Genomic DNA, 22,398 nt, shown 5'->3' on the forward strand with positions numbered 1-22,398 from the left:
TGTAATTTTGTTTGTCTTGTTTCAAAAGGGGAAGACTGAATCTATTACTGCCGTAAAGTTGTTGAGCTGCTTTGATGATCTTGTTGCTGTTGGTACAGCTTCAGGCCGGGTTGCAATTTTTCAACTTGTCTCTTCGTTACCTGGAAGAAACAAACAAGTAAATTTGGTTACAACTTCTTTGATGTTAAATATGATCTTCTTTGACCATATGTCTGTGTGGCTCTCACGGCAGATGTGTATGCTCGGAGTCATTTGTTTAGCAGTGTCCATCAGCCCTGCTCATGCCATCTGTACTGCCTCATGCTACCATGTGAGGAGGTAAAGGGTAGGATGGCTGAAGCTCTTCCTCAGTTCCCTCTTACCACTGGCGACAGTGAGATGTAATCTGGACTGTGTCCAACGTCACTTGCTTTTGATTTCCAGAATTCTTCTCTGGTTGAAGAAATGTCAAGTTCATTTCTACCTTTCATTAATTTCTTCACTTGATTTTTTTTTTTAATTGGTTGTTGTCCCTCACCCCCAAAAGGGAAAAGAAGCAGTTAGGACAGATTGGGGAAGCAGAGTGAGGTGCTTCAGGCTAACTGCTAGCTGTGGTGGATTCAAAACCCATTGGGTTCAAGCCATTTCTTGCGATGAGGTAATACCCATCTCAGATGAACATAGCAGATTCCTGTTCTGTTTTGGGGAAGTAGACATCCCCAAGAAATATGCTGCCTGCTACTTCTTCTCATCCCGCACCAGAAATTCCAAGATGTAAGACTCAAACTACTCCTCTTCGAGAAACCTCAGAGGGTAGCTTCTGATCCAGGAGTAGGCCATATCTTGGAACATTCTGGCTCTTCAGTATTCTATTAACAGGGCCAAATCTTTCAATCTGTCCCCAGGTTTGTTCGTGGCTATAGCTAGCCAGTACAAATGTCAGGAGGCCATTTTATCCCAAAGACTTAAACCGTGTTACCCATTTTGAATCTTGCTGTGCAGTCGGCTGACTGATGTGATCTTCACTCCAGGAGAGCCCAAGTTGCAACCTCAGCATGCTTTTGCAACATACCAATATCCAAAAGCTGCTATGTGGTGCAACCTGCTCAGGTCTGTGTCAAGCGTTGTGCACAAGATTTGGCTGCCAGATCAGCCCCAAAGTTTAGGAGGGCTGTACTTCACTCTCTGTTTGACTAATGCAGCTGATAGTCCTCATGCCTGCCATCCTGAAGAGGATACTGCTTGCCGGATCCACACTGACACACAAACCAAGAAAAATGGTTACTTACCCTACAGTAACGGTGTGGTTCTTCAAGTTGATGTCAGTGTAGATTCCACAACTTGCCCTTCATCCCTAGTTTTGGAGGCATCAGTTAACAAAGTCTTCATTTTGCAAGGGAACTGAAAGAGGGTTGTGGCCGCTTCACTCTTTATGCCCGTGTGCAGTTGTGATCCCACCAGACATTATTAGAAAAAAGGTTTTGAGCTTGTGTGCACACCTACAGTGGGATCCACAATTACATCATCATCTTGAAGAAACCGTTACTGTAGGGCAAATAACTGTTCTTTCCTAATAAATGGTTGTATAATGATTTTGCACATCTAAAACAGTGAGGATCAGGAAATCCGTGTATAATGAAATATCTTGAGTATGTTGTTAATCACGTATTAATCTTATGAAAGTATTAATTTTTTTCTTCGGTAACATTCTTAAACAGAATGTGCTTGGTCAAAAACGCTTCCATGCAATTCTTGATGTATGATTCAATTACATAAAATTGCTGATTAGGAATGAAGATAACCTTAACTTTGTCAGTTCAGAGCTAATACTTAAAGCTGAGTCACTGAATATGCCCAGGGTCTGTTTTCCTCCCTCCCCATTACTCTTTCTTGTGTTCCCTTGGTGTCAATTTGCAGCTTCGGAGATTTGATGTGGCTGGAATCCACAAAAGCAGCATCACAGCTTTAGCTTGGAGTCCCAATGGAATGAAATTATTCTCTGGTGATGATAAAGGGAAAATTGTTTATTCTGCTCTGGATTTAGACCAGGTAAATATTTCTTTTAGAGATTAGAATTCTGGTTTGACTTTCTGAAAGAGCGTTACTTAAATATTTAGCAGATGGGTAGATCTTCAGTTCTTCATAGTCAAGTTGTTTATATGTAAGGCAAGAGGAGCACTGTGGTTTCTTCATTACAACAAATGTAGACAGTACTCGTTTCCTCCCATTTTTACCTACTTTTGCATCTACTTCTCTCCCTCTCACCCAGTCATGCCCACCAACTTTGTCTGAAGTGGACTGGATGCAGCTTCCTTTAGAGTCCAACCAGTGCCCCTTTTTAATTCTCTGGTAAGGTTACTATTCAGCAATGCAAGGCACTTCCTTACCACAGTGATCTAGTGCTTTTCCAGAAGCACTTCATATCTCAGTAGCCCAGAGTGTACAATGAAAATGAAGCTGGGGTCCACTGGGTGGCTTTGCAGAATACTGCCACTGAATTAAATCTTCCTGAGGGACTGTATAAGTAAAGTGTTACATAAGGTTTAGCTTGACCAATTACATTGAGGATAAAGATACTAATTTGAATCTACTTGAGGGAGAAATACTCTCCCAATCTAACCTCAGTTCTTTCTAGTCTGGACAGAAACTAAAGGATTTAATGCCACTAATTGGATCAGCATCTCATTCTCTTGTGAACTCCATCAGTTGGATGGAGGAATGTGGATGGGGCAATGTGTCGTGGAGCTCCCATTGAACTCAGACAAATGTGATAGCTAGTATGCCAGTAGAATTGAACTTCATAGTATGGAGCTATCTATACGTATAATTCACACAGACCAGTGGGATGTTGGAGTTTGAAATCCATTTGAATGTATTTCAGGGGACAATTTTGTATTTCAAGGGACAATCTGTTAGTACTAGGGCTGTCAAACAATTTTAAAAAAATCACAATTAATTGTGTGATTAAAAAGATAATGCTGCCCGCTTCTTGTTTACAATGTCACCTGAAAGTGAGAACAGGCATTTGGATGGCACTGTTGTAGTTGGCGTCGCAAGATACTTACATGCCAGATGCGCTAAAGATTCATGTGTCTCCATCTTCAAACACCATTCCAGAGGACATGCATCCATGCTGATGATGGCTTTCACTCAATAACAATCCAAAGTAGTGCAGACTGACTCATGTTCATTTTCATTATCTGAGTCAGATGCCACCAGCAGAAGGTTAATTTTCTTTTTTGGTGGTTCGGGTTCTGTAGTTTCCGTGTTGGAGTGTTGTTCTTTTAAGACATTTGAAAGCATGCTCCACACCTTATCCCTCTCAGATTTTGGAAGGCACTTCAGATTCTTAAACCTTAGGTCAAGTGCTGTAGCTATCTTTAGAAATCTCACATTGGTACCTTCTTTACATTTTGTCAAATCTGCAGTGAAAGTGTTCTTAAAATGAACAACATGTGTTGGGTCATCATCCAAGACTGCTATAATATACACTATATGGCAGAATGCAGGTAAAACAGAGCAGGGGACATACAATTCTCCCCCAAGAGTTCAGTCACAAATTTAATTAATGCATTATTTTTTTCATGGGCATCATCAGCATGGAAGCATGTCCTCTGGAATGGTGACCAAAGCATGAAGGAGCATATGAAGGAGCATAGCTGGCATTGCAAGGTATTTACATGCCAGATACAAAAGTGCCATGCAAATGCCTGTTCTCGCTTTCTGATGACATTGTAAATAAGAAGAGGGCAGCATTATCTCCTGTAAATGTAAACAAACTTGTTTGTAGTGATTGGTTGAACAAGAAGTAGGACTGAATGGATTTGTAGGCTCTGAAGTTTTACGTTTTTTTTGTTTTTGAGTGAAGTTATGTAACACAAAAAATCTACATTTGTAAGTTGCACTTTCATGACAAAGATTGCACTACAGTACTTGTATGAGGTGAATTGGAAAATACTATTTCTTTGATTTATTATTTTTACTGTACAAATATTTGTAATAAAAAATGATATTCACTTTGATTTCAATTACAACACCGAATACAATATATATGATGATGTAGAAAAACATCCAAAATATTCAATAAATTTCAATTGGTATTCTGTTTAACAGTGTGATTAAAACTGCGATTAATTGCAATTAATTTTTTTGAGTTAATCGCGTGAGTTAACTGCCATTAATCAACAGCCCTAGTTTGTACTTAAAGCAACCAGTACATTTTCTAATAAAAAAAAAAAATTACTACCAATTACTAATTAATTTGAAAAGGGCTTGACTTTTAATTTCATGTGTCTTTAAAGGGTATTTGCAGCTCCAGTCTGGTATTGGAACAGCCATCTTCAGTTGTACAATTGGATTATAGCCAGAAAGTGCTGCTGGTCTCTACTTTACAGAGAACACTACTTTTTTACACAGAAGAAAAATCTGTCAAGCAAGTTGGAACACAACCCAGAAAAAAGTAACTCTCAAATCTTAATGCAGGCACATCTGTTAATTGTAACTTTTCAGAATAGACTGTAGAGACCTAGTGATCTGAGCAGTGAAATTAATACAGTATCGTTTTCTGCTCCAACTTATTAGCCACAGCAGCCATTTATATTAATACCCACCCTTAAGAGTTTTAACTATCTTTAGTCCTTCAATTATTATTTTTCAATGAAATTACTCTGACTTGTTGAAAAATACGATTGTGACTGTGTAACCCTCTGGCAACCCTGCATAGATTTTTCTTTCCATTTAAACTAAAAAGTTTAACTTTCTTCCCACCAACTTGGGAGCTGCTGTGGCTTGATACAAACATAGCGGTCACCAAAGAGGGTTCAATTTTTGTGGGTGAACTTTTAGAATTTCTGTGTAACATGAAAGTGATAGAATAGCCTCAGTTAGACCTTTCTGCTATGATTGATTCTTTAATAGTGAAAGGATACAGCAAATATTTAAAAAGGTGACTTAAGTTGAAAGTACTTTCTTTCTTTTTATAATATTTAAAAAAATCCTGTAACATGGTTTTCTGGCATGTCCTGTTGCTTAATCTTTATTGGATATGGAAGGAAAAAAGACAGTCTGGGAACTGAAAGATGTTGTCAGTAATTGTATCTGTTTACACAGCCTGAGGATATTTGAGTGTTGAAGGAATGTTTATAATACACCTATGTTAGGAATATGCCCGTGTTTGTATCCCGTGACTATCTTGGTCATAGGGGCATCATTTTCATGACATTTTAATGTTCAGTTTTTGTCCTGGTGGTTTTCATCCACTTTCAGGGACCCTCATTGTACAGATGGGTGAATTGAGGCATAGAGTGGATAAGTGACATGCCCAAAGTCACACAGGAAGTCCCTGGGAGAGCGGGGAATTGAATCTGGGTCTCTCGCATCCTATGCAATCTGGGCTATAGTAATTCTAATACAGCTATTGTGACTAGATTATTTCTGTAAGTGAGGGGACTCATTCCACTGCTTGTAATGCCATTGGCTTGTGGGGAAACAGAATACAAGATTTGAGTTCTGCCCACTGGTTGCAGAGGCTGGAAGTCACCCATCGTCATTCCCTAGTGATTCTACAGTCAACTGAAGGTTCAGCATATCCTGGCTCTTAGGGGAGCAGTGTTTAGACTTTCCCTCTGGAGGAAGGGTCACTGCAATAAGGGATCTCTTTTGTGGGAAGGGTTGAGGAAGGAGGGCATCATCACAATTGTGAGATGTTGGGAGGACACTCTTCTCTCAACTCTAGGGAAAGTGTGGGTTGGAGAAGACAGAAAGAGAACAGTTCAGTGTTTTGAAGCTATATCTTGTTTAATACATGTTAACACAAGCTCATGTGTTGCAGACTATGGATTCCCATAATACCTTGTTGATGGAAGCAAAGGAAAATACTGTTTTGTTCAATTTGTGATTGTAAACTCAGTGACTAAATACCTTCGTTTCTCCTTTTTTCAGTTTTTTTAAATTGTTTACAAGTTTCTTACAGATCTTTGTTTACATCTTAGCACTGGCAAATTTGGAGCATGTTTTATACCTGGACTGTGTAAGCAAAGTGACCTGACACTGTTTGCCTCAAGGCCTGGGCTCCGCCTCTGGAAGTCTGATGTCCATGGAACTGTGCAGGCCACGTTTATTTTAAAAGATGTATTTGCTGGAGGAATAAAGCCCTTTGAACTGTATCCTCGGTTGGAGTCATCTGACAAAGGAAGTTACAGCTTCCCAGAGAAACACCTTGGGCTCATTTCTTGCCTTTCCCAGGAAGGATGGGTGCTGAGCTGGAACGAATATAGTATCTATTTATTTGACACTATGAACCAGGTAAGTGTATCTAATGGATGAATATTTCGTTCCTTAACAGTTTGACGACGTATCAGTATTAACTCTTGTCTGTATCTGCATATTTGTCTGCATTTGTTATGTTGTGGTGACCTAAGAAAAGGTGTTACACTTTTTTTAATAAAAGGTTTTACAATTGATTTAGTTAACTTTGTCATAAAGATAAAAGATATCTAATATCTACAATAATTTATACTATCTAAGGTTTACAGTCCAAAGTACAGAAATTAATTGCCTAAGGTGAATTCCATACACCGAGGAAAATGTACATGTCTAAAATTCTAATTGTTTATGCTTAAACTTTTTTTCTTTAAATATAAAGGGAGTTGTCAATGTATAATAATGTATTATCAGATGGTTTGTCCTCTCCCTTCCATTACCCTCATCACCCCTTTGCAAAACTTACCCCCCCCCCCAAGTATTGCACTTACATTCTTTAAAGAGAAAGCTATAAGCGGTGTCTCCAATTTAAAAGGTGTATATGAGAGAGAAGACACATGTTTAGTAGTGTCATTATTATTGGGCTATCCCTCTATTTTGGTACAAATTAGATTGGCGATTTGTGGTCAGGAGAGCTCTTCTCCCTCCCCAAAGCACTCTCATTGAAGTTCAGTGATTTGATTGAAACCTCTTTGGACAGGAAATAATGAATGAGCGGATGGTTCGAGTGTCAAAATCCACAGTAGTATAAAATTATGATAATGTCTGGTAGCTGTATGCTTCATTTGCATTTTTTTAAATACTCCTTGTGTTTGGGGTCTCCATACATCTCAGTATGAACTCTTCTTTGCTGGTGCTCAGCACTATTGAAAATCAAGCCACTTATTTAAGTGCTTAAATATGGACATAGAAGCCTGTCTTTTAATCATCCATTTTTGAAAATATTGGACTCTGTATCGCAATTCCACTTTACATGCTATTCATTCACTTAGCATCATATGGAGGCCATCTGTTCTTCTTTTGTTCCATGATCCTTTTTTTTTTCTTTCTTTCTGGAGTGCTGGCTCCTCTTTTTCTGTTTGTATACCTATAGACTTACCTAAAATCCAATAAACCTTTAATAATAAGAAAAAAGCATTCTAAAAACCCTGTCTGATCCTCCCAGCATATCAGTAGTATAAATAAGGCCCTACAAATTTCGTGGCCATGAAAATTGCGTCACGGACTGTGAGGTAAGCCCATCCCTGTGAAATCCGATGTCCCCTTGTTCCTAGGAGCATCTCGGCAAAGTGGGCTCCTAGCTGCGGCTGGGCTGGGGAGGGACGGGACTTGTCTATTCCCTGCACAGCAGCTCTGGGGGGCAGGAGTGGGAGGGAACCAGACCCACCTCTGGGTGCCTCCCCCTGCTGCAGGACGCTCTGGGACTGGGCAGCAGCCCCAGAGGTTCCTACAGCTGGTGGAGGCTTGTGGAGTTGGATCCGATCTTCCCTGTGCTGCTGGGAGCACCCCAGCAGGGGGCTCCTAGCTGCTATTCCTGGCAGGGCTGGGGCAGGACAGGACTTGCTCTCACCTAAGAGCAGCCCTGCAGGGAATCTCTCCTCACCTCCTGTTTCCCGCTTGCTTCCTGTCCCCCTCCCTTTGCAGCTGCTTGGGGAGGGGACATTGTACAGGAAACTGCCCCCCGCTTCCAGGTGCAATTATTAGCTTATTTCAATAAAAATAAAAAGAAAGGTGAGGCACTTGACTGAATTTTTTGATTGACACTTTACAGCAGCGAATCACATGCAGAGCTCAACTCACTGATTGATAAATACGGACACTGAGGAGGTTTTGTAGTGTAGTGATATCAATTGACTGCCTACCAGAAGACTTGTGGAATTACTGTAAAATGAGTGTCCAAAATAAATCAAAAACCTCAAAAATGATTACTGCAGTGGATCGTGTGAAAGAATTTGGAAGCCAAATTCTACATGCTGATGGTGACACACTATTTTGTACAAGCTGCAGTGTTTCATTGGATCACACACATCGGACAATGGTTCAGTGCCACTTAGACTCAGAAACCTATCAAAGCAGAAAGAGGGCTGCAAGTAGTGCATTGCTGGTAAACAAAAAGTTAAAATAACAAAATACAGTTCTTTTTTTTTTTTTTTAAGAAAGAGCTCTGAGATCCATCATTTAGCTAGAATGGAACTTGTGGATACATTTACAAGTGCTAATACACCATTTGAAAAATTTGATCACCCAAAGCTGCATGAGTTCATTCAACGGAATGTACAAAATGCCGATTGCTTATCAAGTGTGAATAAGCTACGACAGAACTACCTTCCAAAGGTTTTTGCTACACATTTTGAGGTGTCAGTCTCAAATTATTCATTTGAGTCTTTTGCAATTATTTCAGATGAATGCTCTGAGTAAGACAACTATGTTCAGTTTGATTTTATTTCTGACCAGGCTGAAGATGTACAGACAGGAACAGATGTACTAACCGTGCTCACCGACTGCATTTATCTGGATGCTAACTACACTACAGTTTCTCAAGCAATAATTAAAACTTTGACAAAGTTCGCAGTATATTTTGAAACTCTGTTTTCATTAGTGACAATACAACTTGCATGATAAAATTTTTCAAATCGGTTCTCCAAGGTCTAATGCCAAATGCTGTCTATATTACATGTATTGCATGTATAACTTCTCTTGTCAGTGAGCTGTAGAGATGTGAATTTGGTAAATTTGATAAACTGGTCATCTACATTAAAAAGATCTTTAAACACTGCCCTAGCTGCAAACTTCGATACAGGCAGTACGTTGCAAACACAACTGAACTTGGAGAACAAAAAATTGCAGTTCCCCCAGAGCCAGTAATTACTCATTGGAATTCCTGGTTTTGGGCTGTACAATACCATGCAGCTCACCTGAAGTACTACTCTGAGTTCATCTCAGAAGAACTGACACTGAAAATGCAGGTTTTAACAGAACTGTCAACCCTTCTAACAATGCTCAGCTGAATGAGGAAGTTCAGTTTGCCAAAAATGCCACAGGACTCATGGACTTCACCACTTGGTTTGAATCTTGAGACATGTCACAATCCACCAAGCATACAATAAAGCGTTGGATGTACTGTTCTGGGCTGAAGCACAGTCAAATGAAAATCACTCTGACAATGCTGAGTTAAATGCCAGTACTCGGCAAGTGTTTTCTTGCATGGCAAAGAAGCTCAGACAATACTGCTATGGGGAAGAGTCATCCGATGTAGCAAAAATGGCACAGAAGTTTCAGCAACCTGCAGCAGGGTTCCTAAAAGCAGTGCATATCTTTGACCCTGCACAAATGCATCTGTTGATGGTGGTTTAACCTCGCTTAATGCAATTCCTGGCTTTGATAAGAATTGTAGATTGGAGATGCCTGCTTACAAAAGTATTAAGAAAAAAGACTGTAGTTTGCCTGTGCTACAGTTTTGGAACTCAGTTGGAGGCAGAATCCCCTATCTTGCCAGACAGCGCTGAGCTAGCCTTGCAGTTCCAACCAACTCTGTGGATGCAGAGAGAGCAGTGTCTAAACATGGACAGGTGTGTTCAGCACAGAGACAGAATGAAGAAAGACACAGTTGCTGGATGCTCCATGCTGACATTGGATTAATAACATTTGAAACCAGAACTTTTTTTTTCACTTGTTTTTGTTAACTTAAGGCAGTGGTTTACTTAAGTAAACCTCAAGTTTGAGGCTACCAATTGAGATCGCTATCCTACAAAACTGTCTGATGCACATATCTACCAATCAGGGAGTTCAGCCCTGAGTGTTTGCTTCTGTAAAGTGTCAATCAATAAATTCTGTCAAGTTCACATGTTTTTTCTTTATTTTATTGAAATATGCTAATAATTGCATCTGGGAGAGGGGGTGCACCCTGTACAGCGGCCCCTCCCCTTGCAGCTGCAGAGCAATGGGGGCAAGAAGTGAGGGGGGGGATGGTGCGGAGCTCTCCGCAGCTGGGAGAGGTACTTAAGAACAGCCATGCAGAGGAAGAGCAAGTCTTGTCCCTCCCAAGCCAGCCAGGACTAGCAGCTAGGAGCCCCATGGCTGGGGCGCTCCCAGCAGCATGGGGGAGATCAGACCCACCTCCATCTCTGGGAACCGCCTGTGGCTGCAGGAAGCTCTTCAGTTGCTGCCTTCAGAGTTCAGCTCTGAAAGCAGCACAGAAATGAGGGTGACAATCTCATGACCCCCCCGCATCCGCTTTTGGGTTGGAACCCCCACGGTTACAGCACCATGAAATTTCAGATTTAAACATTTGAAAACATGAAATTTACCAATACTCAAATGCTATGGCTGTGAAATTGACCATAATGGACCATGAATTTGGTAAGGCCCTAAGTATAAGTAGTCATTTTTTAATTAAAGCTCTTCACATGTTGGTTTTTGTTTTGTTTTAAACAGGCTATGATAGGTGGCTTGGAAGGATCTGGTGATATTGTGTCTGTGTCATGTACCAACAATGAGATTTTTCTCTTAAAGGGAGATAGAGACATAATAAGAATTTCAAGTAGACCTGAAGGACTTGTATCAATAGGTTTGTATAGATTTGTCAACTTTTTAATTTGTACCTTTTTAAAGAAAGTAGTGCATGGAAAGTGTTCTTGTACTGTTCTTTTAAAGAAACTTCCTCCAGCAACTTTTGTAGAATTGTCTCTCTGTTCCTTAAGATTATAAAAGGCCTAGATTCTCAGCTGAGCCAAGTGTCTGCTTTTTGTAGCTGAAAAAGGTAACCATTAGAGAAAAGGTTAGAGCTCTTTGCTTCTGAGGGTGGCTCTGCGTTGGCCATGACTTGGGAATTGCACTAACCTACTCTATCTGGCAGCAGTCCCCAAGAAACTACATATGAGGTTGTGATTGCTGGAGTGGAGCACACTCTAGCTGTGCATCATCCCTTCCCTTAGTAATGTTTCATTGACAGTCTTATCTAATTTCTTGTAGGTGTGTTGGATAATGACAGTTATACTCCTTGTGCTCACAAAAGTGGCCATAAGTATGGGAAGCAATCGTAAGCACTGGATGAAATTGTGTCAGACTAAGGTCTTACAGAGTTGAAATGAACTTGTTCATCTTAGTGGTGCTCTTTCTGTAGTGGAAGAAGGCAGTATGAAAAATAATGGATAAAAATAAAACAGAAGGAAATATGCACTTGAACAATTTTAAAATATCAAATGTGTCCACAGATGGAAACAAAGATTCAGATATGCTCTCATGCAGTGCAGATATCACTTTAGAATGAGAAATAGACATCTCTCGGGCATTACTTATAGTTATATCATTTGGGCTACTTAATGCCATTTGTGTGTGTGGTTTTGAATCTTTGTTCCAGTACCAGCAAAATACTACTAAAAAGGATATACAAGTGTCTCTACAAATTCTAGAGACTTATTCTCTCTCATTTATCTTAATGCATAGATGTGCAAGAATAGCTTTATTGAAACAGCGCTTCACCCACAGGCCTCTTGTGATTTTTTTTTTTAAATGTTCTGGATACAGTAGTAATGTAAAAAAAATCATGAAAATTAAATTCTTAAAATGCTCTTGGATGCAAGACTAGAGATCCAGACAAATATGCAACCTCTAATTCTGTGTGCTATTGGGAAAGAAGTCTTCTTGGAACATGTTTTCTTTGATTTTGATCACAATGGTTTAACTGGGGGATTAAATTTAGGGGCATGATCTTGAAAGATGCTAAATGCCTCAGGGGAGACAATGGGAGTTGAGGGTGTAGGAGTCTCTTAGCACTCCACACAGTTGGGCCCTGAAACCAAAGGACTATATATCTCTTTCAATATATAGGCATAACTTCGGATAACATTAATGGAAGCTTTGTGGAGACTTTGGGGCATGAATTGAGCTATTGCTAAAATAACGTCATTTCAATATAGATCAGATATATAAGATTACTGCACAAAATTGATGTGAAATGTTGTTGGTTTAGACAGAATACCTTCTGGAGATTAAAACCTTACTTTTCTTAGGATGCTCTCCAAGAGCTATACTTCTAATTACTTAACAACTTAGTGTTTGTTTTTTTGTTTTCTCAGTTTCAGATGCAAATTCAAAATTGCTGAGTCCGTTACCAGATTTGAATCCCAAATTGCAGAGTCCACTATCTGTTGTTGTATCTGTATTGCCTGGCCCTTCAGTGGAAACACACCAAAAAATAAAAATGGTTCCTTCCCCCAAAATTATTGGTGATAAAAATGACACTTACTCTTCAGTGAAAGATGATCTGGAAATAACGCTGGTATCGGAGAAAAGTCTTGATAGAGTGGGGGACTTAAGCAGTGAAACAAGAAAAAGAGGCTGTTCAGTAGCTAGTGAATCAAGAAGCAGGAGCAGTTCAGTAAATTCTGTGGACAGTGGCTCTAGTCTCCTGACAAGTGGAGACCAACTGTTGTCTGAAGTGCATAGAGAGATTCAACCTTCTTCACAACGGTTCAGCATAATCAGCTGTGAAGACTTTGACCAGGAACTCATTGTAAAGCCCATCAAAGTGAAAAAGAAGAAAAAGAAGAGACAAGGTAAAAAAAACACATGCTCTAACTCTGCCGCTTCTTAGAATTATTGTCACCTTTTGGTATCTGTTTCACTAAAAACATAAGTTTTTGTCTGGTTTTAAAGACCAGTGTTACGTTTATGATAGGTCTTTCAGTCATCATTACTTGTCACCTAATGGTAATTGATCTGTAGTCTTGCCCTTTCACTTGAGGATCAAAGCCCATTAAGAAAGTAATAAACTTGTATCTTTACAAGAGGGTGTCATTTTTCTCACTGCAGACCTACTTTCTTTTTATTATTTCTATTCTAATTTTAAGTTTGTTTCTACATTTATTTGTAACATTATGCAAAGCAGAAAAAAAATCTTGAGTATAAAAAAGGGTTGATGCTAATAGCTTCAATTCTGTTTTATTGTTTAATCTCTTCTTTGTTACACTTAAAATATTTGACTGTTTTTATATTCTTATTATTAGCACCCATAAGCAACGCTGCTTTGCCAGATAAAAAGCATTTCTTTATGTACCATGGATTAGATTTGTGTCAATTCTTATTCCTAGTAATGAACTAGTATTACAATTTTGAATTCTTGCCTTTTAAGATTACACTGACAATTCAAATAAAACCTTAATCAAGCTGTTTATATGTGAGTACAATACTCCTGCATTCTCACTGTGTCAGTTTGTGCCACCCAACAGAGAAGTGATATAATTCTTAGTGTCAAAATTTGGACCAACTCCAGCTTCTAAGAATATAAGTTTCCTGTTTGCTCATTAACAGTAGAAATATTTGCGTTCTTTTATTTTCATAGAACTTGGATAAATTTTGTTAATAAGAATATTTCTTTTTTTTTTCTTTTTTCTCTGAGATCAGAAAATGTGACCAGGAAAAACCACAGTTCTCTGGAAAGTACACCAAATTATGAGCGTCAGTTTTCTGGTGATAGTGTACATTCCCTAAATGCAGATTCATTGTCCATGACTTCTAGTCTAATGAGCTATAATATAGATCACTTGAGCACAGGTTCTCCAGATCAGGAAAGTGAGTTCAGTGTGGAGTCACATGCTGTCTTGCAGGAAGATAATGGCTCGGAATCATTCAGTGTGCTTCAGTCTCCATGCATTAGTACAGCAACAGATTCAGAAGAAAATGGAGGTACAATTGAATTACTAAAACTTCCTAACCATGACAGTGGAATGAATACACCAGCTGTTACAGCTACTCTGATATCCAACCCTCTCTTAATCCTCACTGAAGGCGTAGGGGGTAGCGATGATACAGAATGTAATCCAAGCCTGCTTTCTGAAAATACTGAATGCCATTATAAATTGTTACCCCAAGAGGAACAACAGAATTTTCCTGTGCTACGTAAAGTAGATGAAACTTTAGCTAGAATAAGTCTGAAGGATACTGAAAATGCTTTTGAAGAAACTAAGATCACAGACAAAGTGTCTTTAGGTTTTAATACATGTGGTGCTGAAAAATCACTGACACAGAGAATTGATGACGTTCACAGGGGAGAGCAGTGGCCACATTGTTTATTAAATACTACCTCAGAAAACCCTACAGATCCCAAGCCTGACATCTCTAGGCAAGATGTGTGTTCACAAGAGACTGCGGTTTCTGGTTGGGACTTGGAGGATGCAATCAAAGCTAAGTGTAGTGCTGCTGCTGAATGGGTAACCAACACACACAATACCAGGACTGAGAAATCCGCATCCAGTGATGAAGAGGATATTTATGGGCATGGACTACCATATTCGTCTTCAGAGACTAGTGTGACAGAAATTGGGGGAAGTTTTACTTCCCAGGATATGACCAGAACAAGCCTAGATGAAATAATGCTCTTAAAATCAGATCAGGTATGTGTTTTATTTATAGTTAAAATAGGTAAGGTGTCGGTATTCTAGAAGAAGCAACCACAAACGTTTTTCTTCAGGTCTTTATGGAAGTGTTTTCTTCTCATTGATCCAGCAAGTAAAATTCAAATAAGGAGACTAAGCATATCCAATACACAATGCAAATTATTATTGCAGACTTCAAAACAATATACGGCGGGCTATGTTTTCAGTGTATTAACAGGCATTCCTCCCATAGCACCTATTCAAAAGGAGTTGTTTGTCCTAAGTCAGTAAAAATGCTGCTGTTAACCCAACAGAATGCAGTACAATACCAAAAAGTGCTCTAAGGTAGCATGATCATTTGAGTTTCTCGGGGCCCAATCCTGCAAGATGTTGGATACTTTCATCTCTCATTGATTTCAGTGGGAATGGAAGATGCTGAGCATCTCACAGGTTTGGGGTCTTAATGCATTTCTATTTAATCTTTGCCGGTTTAAATTGTAAGATGACAGAGCAGGGACTAGTGTGTCTTTTTCATGTTTTGTACAGCAGTGAGCACATTGATGCTGAAAGAGATCTTGTCAGTTACAACTGGGTTTTCATATTATTTAAAATGTTGAGTTTTTTCCTTCCTCTGTTCCCCCCTCCACCCCCTTCACTGTTGCTGTGTGGAAGAGAGCCACAGAAATAGCAAATTTGAACTAATGGACTGTACAGTGGAAAGAATGAAACTTACTACGAAGGCCCTGATCCTGAACTGCTGATGGGAGTTTTAACCCTGACTTTATTTGTAGCAGGGTGAGGCTCAAAGTGCTATTAAATACACAATGTAAGCAAACGGAAAAAAATAAGTCTTGTCTCCTTCAGCTACAGTAATCTTTTGGTGTAACTTGTATCAACAGGTAAAATACTTTCAGATGAAGGATAATTTTTGACTTGATGTCCCAAATAATACTCTGCAAACTAAATAAAAATGTAGCTGTGTTCATTTCCCTTAAGTGATACACTCTGTAAATAGTGAAAGAAGGCTGTGAATTTCAGAATCTGGAGGGGTAAACCTCATCTTCTGCAATGTTTTGAAATGCACTTCAGTATTTTAGTTGATGTACAGGCTGTGGAGCTAGTTATTATACAGGACTCAAGCTTGGTAATATAGGCTGTAAAATCCATAATATTCCATTAACAAGCTTTGAGTTATATTTATTTATTTTGTATAGCAGAGGGACCCAAGGGTGTCAAAGCAGGCAATTTATCCTCTCTCCTCACTCACAAGCATGTATTCTAAAAGGGCCATTTTCCCCTGTGTTAAATGATCATTAAAACATTAGTGAGGATTGGAAAGCTTTTGCATATTCCATTTTGGTGTTGCTGTTTACATAAGTAATTTATTTGCTTCTATCAGTTAACAGGGTGATATTGATGGATTTTGGACTGCCCTAGGGAAGAGGATGATAGTGTGGGGTTTTGTTTAATTTATTTTTTGGTGAGACTCAAGATCCCAGCTGTCATGAGTTATTCCTAAATACAAGTAGCAACATGTAGCACTAAGTACTCGATCAACTGGCTGGTGATAAGATTGTTTTATCAAAGGCGTTTATTCTTTCGGTGTAATTTAATGTTTACATTCTGATTCTTAAAAAATACTTCTGCTGTTTTTATGTTTGTATGATGTGTGTAAGACTGTTTCTTGTATAATTGAAGATACCTGACTTTGTTCTGACTCTCCAGTTTTTAGTTTGCAGAAAGCTGGATGGGATATTCTGGCCCTGGCTATGGAATACTCAGCCTGGTTGTCTCAGAAAAGTATATTTGGTGCCTGGACTACAAAGGTAGTCTCTTCTGTAGTGCTTTACCTAGTGCAGGTCTGCGGTGGCAAAAGTTTGAAGATGCTGTCCAGCAGGTGGCAGTCTCACCTTCAGGTTGGTTAAACTGCATTTCACTTTTTTGTTAACCTTTAAAATTAAAATGTATAAATTTGTGCAAATTAAGCTCTTTTTTGTATAACTACATGTGGCGTGTATTCCCTCTCATCTCAGTACTTTGTGTGTCCGTGTTTATAGTAGTCAGTGAGGATTGCTCTGCTGTCTGTAATCTGACTTGTTTTACGAAATACACCTGGACTGAGTTCCCTAATTCACTTGCACAAACAGCCTTTTAACAACTTTTAAAAGACAATCTTGGCTCATGTGACTGCATTCCTGGAATATTAAAGTACTGTTTTCTAGCATAAATGGCTGTTCTCAAAATAGCAGAATATGAGTTTGTTTGTTGAGCAGTTTTAATTCTATCGCTGATGCATTATTGAACCTTTTTATTCAAGATTATTTCACAATTTAACTATATAATATGAGGTTATTTTCTGAACAAAACATCATGTTTTATTAGAAAAATGCCTACTCCTAAAGAAGACTTTCTAATTAAAATGTAGCTTTGATATAAAGTGAACTTTCCACCCCCCACTTCTCTCTCCATCCTGTCTCCAACCCTCCCCCAGCGTACACATTCTTAGATTTTGACTGACTTTTAAAAAAATTTTTTTTTTGGTTGGCTGGGAATGAAAGGCAGGGGCGTGGTTAACAGGTTTTGGATGTGGACTTGTACCCTGTTCACCTTTCCAGATGGCTCCAGTGTTGGCATGATTGTAAGCAGGTTTCTCAACCATTGTCTCATTCTAGTCTCCTACTATAGCATGATTTCTCTTCCTGTCTCTTGCCACTTAAAGTGGCTGATGACCTTACTGCCCTGTCTAAAGGATAGGAAGAGGTACTTCTTCAGTTTCTTGTTAAATTGTCACATATGGTCAGTGACTGAACCCTGATGGGGATATGATAGCATTTATAAGAATATGTAAACAGACCAGAGGAGAAAACCAGAATCAAATAATGCATTTCTGGGTATTGTACTTTTCTGTTCTGTGCAAAGGCTATTAATGTATCTGTATGCTGCACTGATTGCCATTTGAACTCATGAGCATGACATACTTAGATTTTGAATTCAATTACACTGCTCTGTTACCTTTTTATGATAGGACTGTTTACAAAGCAAAGTTTGGGCCAGATTTTGAAAACTAGCCCCTGAAATTGCATCTGTAAATTCTGTCTGCTTGCAGCCCTGACCTCTGCTCTGTGGAATGTCACACCTGTTCAAGTATTTGACTGTCACTCACCAGTGGCTGACCTACAGAGATTATAAACTTTAACCTTACTACTGCTAATGAGCTAATAGAGAATATATATGTTACAGAAATTTGCCTTGTGCTGCATATGAATTTTTTTTAACCTGACAACTGTGATTTGTCACAGGATTAGTTATGGTATGACTGTGTGTGTGTATGTGTACATCTGTAGAAGTAGCAGGTGTGTTTCAGAAGCTAGCATTGGGCCATCTGTAAATTTGGCCTTTTAATATTTTTCATTTGGCACTGGATAATGTTTGTTTGATATTTTGAAAATAACCACGACTAGAGAATGAATGAGTTAAAAACATTTTTCAGTAAGATGTAGTCTGTGGCAATATATATATGGTTCAGCAACTCTCTGTAAAGCTGGTAACTGTCTCCCTTTAAAACATTTTTAAAATGTAATGTTATGTAAGATTAATAAAGATGTGCTAAATCTTGCATTTTCCTGTTAACTTGGCTGGCATTAATCTTTTCTGTTAATCATTTTGTTGTGTGTACAGTAGACCAGCTGTCTATAAAGTTACAATCAATATTTGGTATCACTCACCATTCATTTTTATACAGGAGCTCTTCTCTGGAAGATTGAACAGAAAACTAACAAAGCATTTGCCTGTGGAAAAGTAACCATAAAAGGAAAGCGCCACTGGTATGAGGCTTTACCTCAGACAGTATTCGTAGCTTTAAGTGATGACACTGCCTGGATTATCAGAACTAATGGAGATCTGTATCTGCAAACAGGTATTTAAACTGTTGCCTTACAGTTTTTGTAAATGAAAATCAGAAGTGTGTAAATCTGTCAAATCATCATGATCTGGTTTAAACCATGCTCCAAATCCAGAATAAAACTGTTACTTATTCATGGCAGAGAAATCCTTTATCTTGGGAATCAATTATGAGATGTTATAATACAAGCCAGAGAAAGATTGTTTGTATTACCATAGCAACTAGCCCAAATCGTGGGCCAGCACCCCATTGTGCTAGGTGCTGTACAAATACAGAACAAAAAAAACCAGTCCCTGCCCTCAGTATTTTATAACCTGAATATAAGGTGAGATAATAGATGGAGACAGACAGACAGGACAACAAAGCAACAATGTGACACTGTGTTGGTCAGTATGATAGGCTGGGGTCTAGCACCTTAACCATTGCCAGGCTTTTTGTAGACATCAAAGTAAAGGCGGGTTTTAAGCACGGTTGTGAATGTAAGTAGTGAGGTGGTTTTACAAATGTTTTGCGGGGAGCTTCTCCTAAGCATGTGAGAGAGCAAGGAAGAAAGCATGCAGATGTTTGAAAATTTAATGAGTGGGTGGTGGCGTTTGGCATGATGGGCTGATCGGAGGTGGGAGATGACCTCTCAGTAGTAAATGAGAGAGAATAGGGAGGATGTGGATAGGCTGTCCAGGTCTTTGAAATTAAAGACAAGGCGTTTGTTTGATTTGATAGAGAAAGGGGAACCGGTAGAGGAATGCAAAGAGAAGGGTGAAATGGTCAAAATGATGGCCTAGGAAAATGATCTTTGCAGCAGCATTCTGAATGGATATGAGTTGGGTAAGACTGCATTGTCAAGCTCAGAGATAAGGATATTGTAATCAAGATGTGATGATGAGACCCTGGGCAAGAGTTCTAGTTGTGTGGATGGAAAGGAAGGGCCCTATACAGAGAGAATAGCAAGATTTAGACACCGCCTGAATTTGAGGACCTAGAGGGAGGTTCAAGATGAAGGTGACCTGCAGGTTATGGGCTTGTCCACAGAGATTGAGAGGGGGCTTTTTGCAATAGGGAGACGACTAAGAGCTCTATTTTAGCCGTATTGAGCTTGAGCTGGTGGCTAGAAATCCACGGGAGAGGTCAGAAAGAGGCCTGTATTTTAATTTGGACATAAGACGACAGGCTTGGAATAGAGAGATGGTGGCTGAATTTGTGTTTACACATGAGATTACAACCCATCTCTGCGTAGACGGGGAGAAGAGGGAGAACAAGGACAGAGTCCTGTGGAACAACCACAGAAAGTTGCAGTGGGGACGAGGGCCCTCAAAAGGACACTCTGAAGAAGTTATTTGAGAGTTAGGAGGGGAACCAGAAGAGGGCAGAGTCATGGAAGCCCGGGGTAGGGGCCGGAATGACAGGATTTCCAAATGGCTATCACAATTCTGCCTTATCTTGCACTTAAAATTGATCATATTCTTTGTTCAATCTTTTTTCATGTATATCTAATCTGTATGTGTAATAAAAAATTAAATATATATAAATTCTTTGTAATTGCTCTACTAGAGGAAACTTAAATATCCAGCATATTTTCAAGGATATCCTCCTTTTAAATTAAATTGTTAATGGGGTTGACTAGTCAGCAAAATCAAACAACTTGCCCAGGACCATGCACTACTATTCAGCAGTGATAGTGATGGTAGCGAATGAGTTCGGTTCCATACACTGAGAGCTATGTGGAATTTTTAATGAGTATTTTCCTTTCCTGCTGGATGGTGCTTTAACGACAACAGCTTGCATTCTATCATTTGTGGATTTCATAGATAGACTTAGATGCTAAAGTAAATCCTTCAGTGTCTCTCTCTTTTAACACAAAGCAACCAGGAAGAAAGACAGTAATTGTAGAGTGAGAATCATCCCATCTAACAGTTGCACCAGGAACTTGTGCCCCAAAGTTAGAAGCTGACTACTATAACTTCCTTTTTGGTATCCCCTAGACTGATAGTCAATCAGCTACCTCTTGCTTCAGAAGCCTGAGAACTTGAGAAAAAGCTAGTTCTCTCTTGAGTCTTTCCCTCACAGACATGAAAATCAAATTTGTGTATAGTTCTGGTCAGGAAGGTATGCAATCTGAAAGAATGGATGTCTAAATGTGTACAATAATTGTCTAACGTCTTTTGATATTACAAGATCTTTCACCTGTTGAATCATTTCAAGTCACTTCTAGTCTGTTTATTGATGACCATCTTATAAATGGAGATTCCTGATTCTGCTTCTTGGAGGAGGGAAGGAGAGGAAACTGCAGAATGAGAATGGTGGGCTCTCCATGAAGTTACTAAACTGAAAATGTTTGAGTTAAATATTCTAGCTTGATGTACAATGTTTTCTTTGTTAACAAAGTATAAACTGAACTTTTCTACACTAAATCTTAATAGTCAATGGAGAGTATAGTAAAGTGAATATACAAGAAATGTTAACATGCTTGTTGAATTTTTCCCTTTATACTCTAACTTACCTGATTTGACAACACAACTTAATTACTCCTTCTCTTCTTTGTTTTGTTTCCAGGCTTGAGTGTGGATCGTCCATGTGCCAGAGCAGTAAAGGTTGATTGCATGTATCCGCTATCTCAAGTTACATCCAGAAACAATGTCGTGTGGGCACTGACTGAGCAGCGGGTGCTTCTCTATCGAGAGGGAGTGAGCAGCTTCTGTCCTGAAGGAGAACAATGGAAGTGTGATATTGTCAGGTAATTGGGCAGTGTTTAATCAGAATGACAGAAAAGGTTGCTTTCGTTCCTGGGTATTTCATCTTATGGTAATTGAACCACTCATCTCTTGCTTATAAAGCATTTTGCATCCAAATTGTAATCCTTATGTTACTCTTATCAGTGCATCTTGTTACGTCACACTTTAATCAGTCAGTGGGCAAAAAAGGACACTACTTGGAAGACATTTATTGGTGGTGAGTGGGGGATGTTTAACAGAAGCGTGTATGGGAGGGAAAACAGGGAATTAATGAAATAGGCCTTTTTTAATACTAAATACTGTTTAGTTCATTCATTTGTGCAATAATGGTGCTCCCATTATTTAAATTGGCTCTCTAAATATTTAATAATTTATTTTTCAAGAGTACATGTATATGTTTACAGTTGACTTTGTCAGTCAGTCACTTACAAGACTAGAAGTTGCACTGGATATTTTACCCCCAAATTCACCTCAGATACACTGGGTAGTAGTATATTTTACTTCTGTATCTATTTTCACCAGAATTCCTGCTTTTTAGCTTTATCAGCAACAGACCAGTTTGTTATGCCTTTCTGATCCAGAGAGTAGTTACATCCTGTATTATATTGTAAAATGTAGGGAAATGTGTCCATTCTTGCATAAATCAATGCCATTTCTTTCCCAATAGGTAATTACTTTAACATTAGACTTTAAGATGACCTTTGTAATTGATTTTTTTTAAAGATTTGAAGGGGGGGGGGGACTAATGTTCAAATCTACAATTTGCATCCAATTATTACATTGAAGAAAGTTGAATGTCTTTTATGTAAATACACAAGACTGACTTATAAATCAGGTATCCTGCATGTTCTCAGACTTTTAGGACCATTCAAATCAATGCAAATTGAGATTTCTGAGCTATTCTCGAAGGCAGATTGGAAGTGACTATCAGAATAGGATTGCCAACTTTAACTTTTGATTTTTAAAAATACTGTTTATAGTGATCAGTTTTCTCAGAGCTTAGACGTGTGATTGTTTCATACAGGAGGATTTTGTAATCAAGGTCAACTTCTGTCCTTTATTGTATAGTCATAACCAGTTCAAGATTATGCTGTCCGTGCTCTCGATGCTCTAGTCACAATAGAGAGAAACAAAGTATAATAAAGTTTGTTAC

The 22,398-nt window shown here is 38.9% G+C and overlaps 1 protein-coding gene across 3 annotated transcripts in view; it reads left to right on the top strand.

Moving 5' to 3' along the window:
* TECPR2 (tectonin beta-propeller repeat containing 2) overlaps positions 1-22,398 on the top strand; it is a 72,287-nt gene that overhangs the window by 13,904 nt on the left and 35,985 nt on the right. For 2 of the 3 annotated variants that reach the window (XM_084632040.1, XM_084632041.1), the window contains exons 3-12: positions 29-157; positions 1,897-2,028; positions 4,281-4,438; positions 5,970-6,282; positions 10,675-10,807; positions 12,318-12,797; positions 13,645-14,633; positions 16,348-16,531; positions 18,358-18,531; positions 21,067-21,247. In XM_084632040.1, the coding sequence (XP_084488166.1) occupies positions 29-157; positions 1,897-2,028; positions 4,281-4,438; positions 5,970-6,282; positions 10,675-10,807; positions 12,318-12,797; positions 13,645-14,633; positions 16,348-16,531; positions 18,358-18,531; positions 21,067-21,247 (2,873 nt within the window). Of the gene's footprint in view, positions 1-28; positions 158-1,896; positions 2,029-3,577; positions 3,652-4,280; positions 4,439-5,969; positions 6,283-10,674; positions 10,808-12,317; positions 12,798-13,644; positions 14,634-16,347; positions 16,532-18,357; positions 18,532-21,066; positions 21,248-22,398 lie in introns of those variants that run through there. The other variant, XM_084632042.1, reaches the window with a different exon arrangement.

The sequence above is a fragment of the Lepidochelys olivacea genome (genome assembly GCF_965140295.1).
Source record: "Lepidochelys olivacea isolate rLepOli2 genome assembly, chromosome: 6".
Lineage (NCBI taxonomy): Eukaryota > Metazoa > Chordata > Testudines > Cheloniidae > Lepidochelys > Lepidochelys olivacea.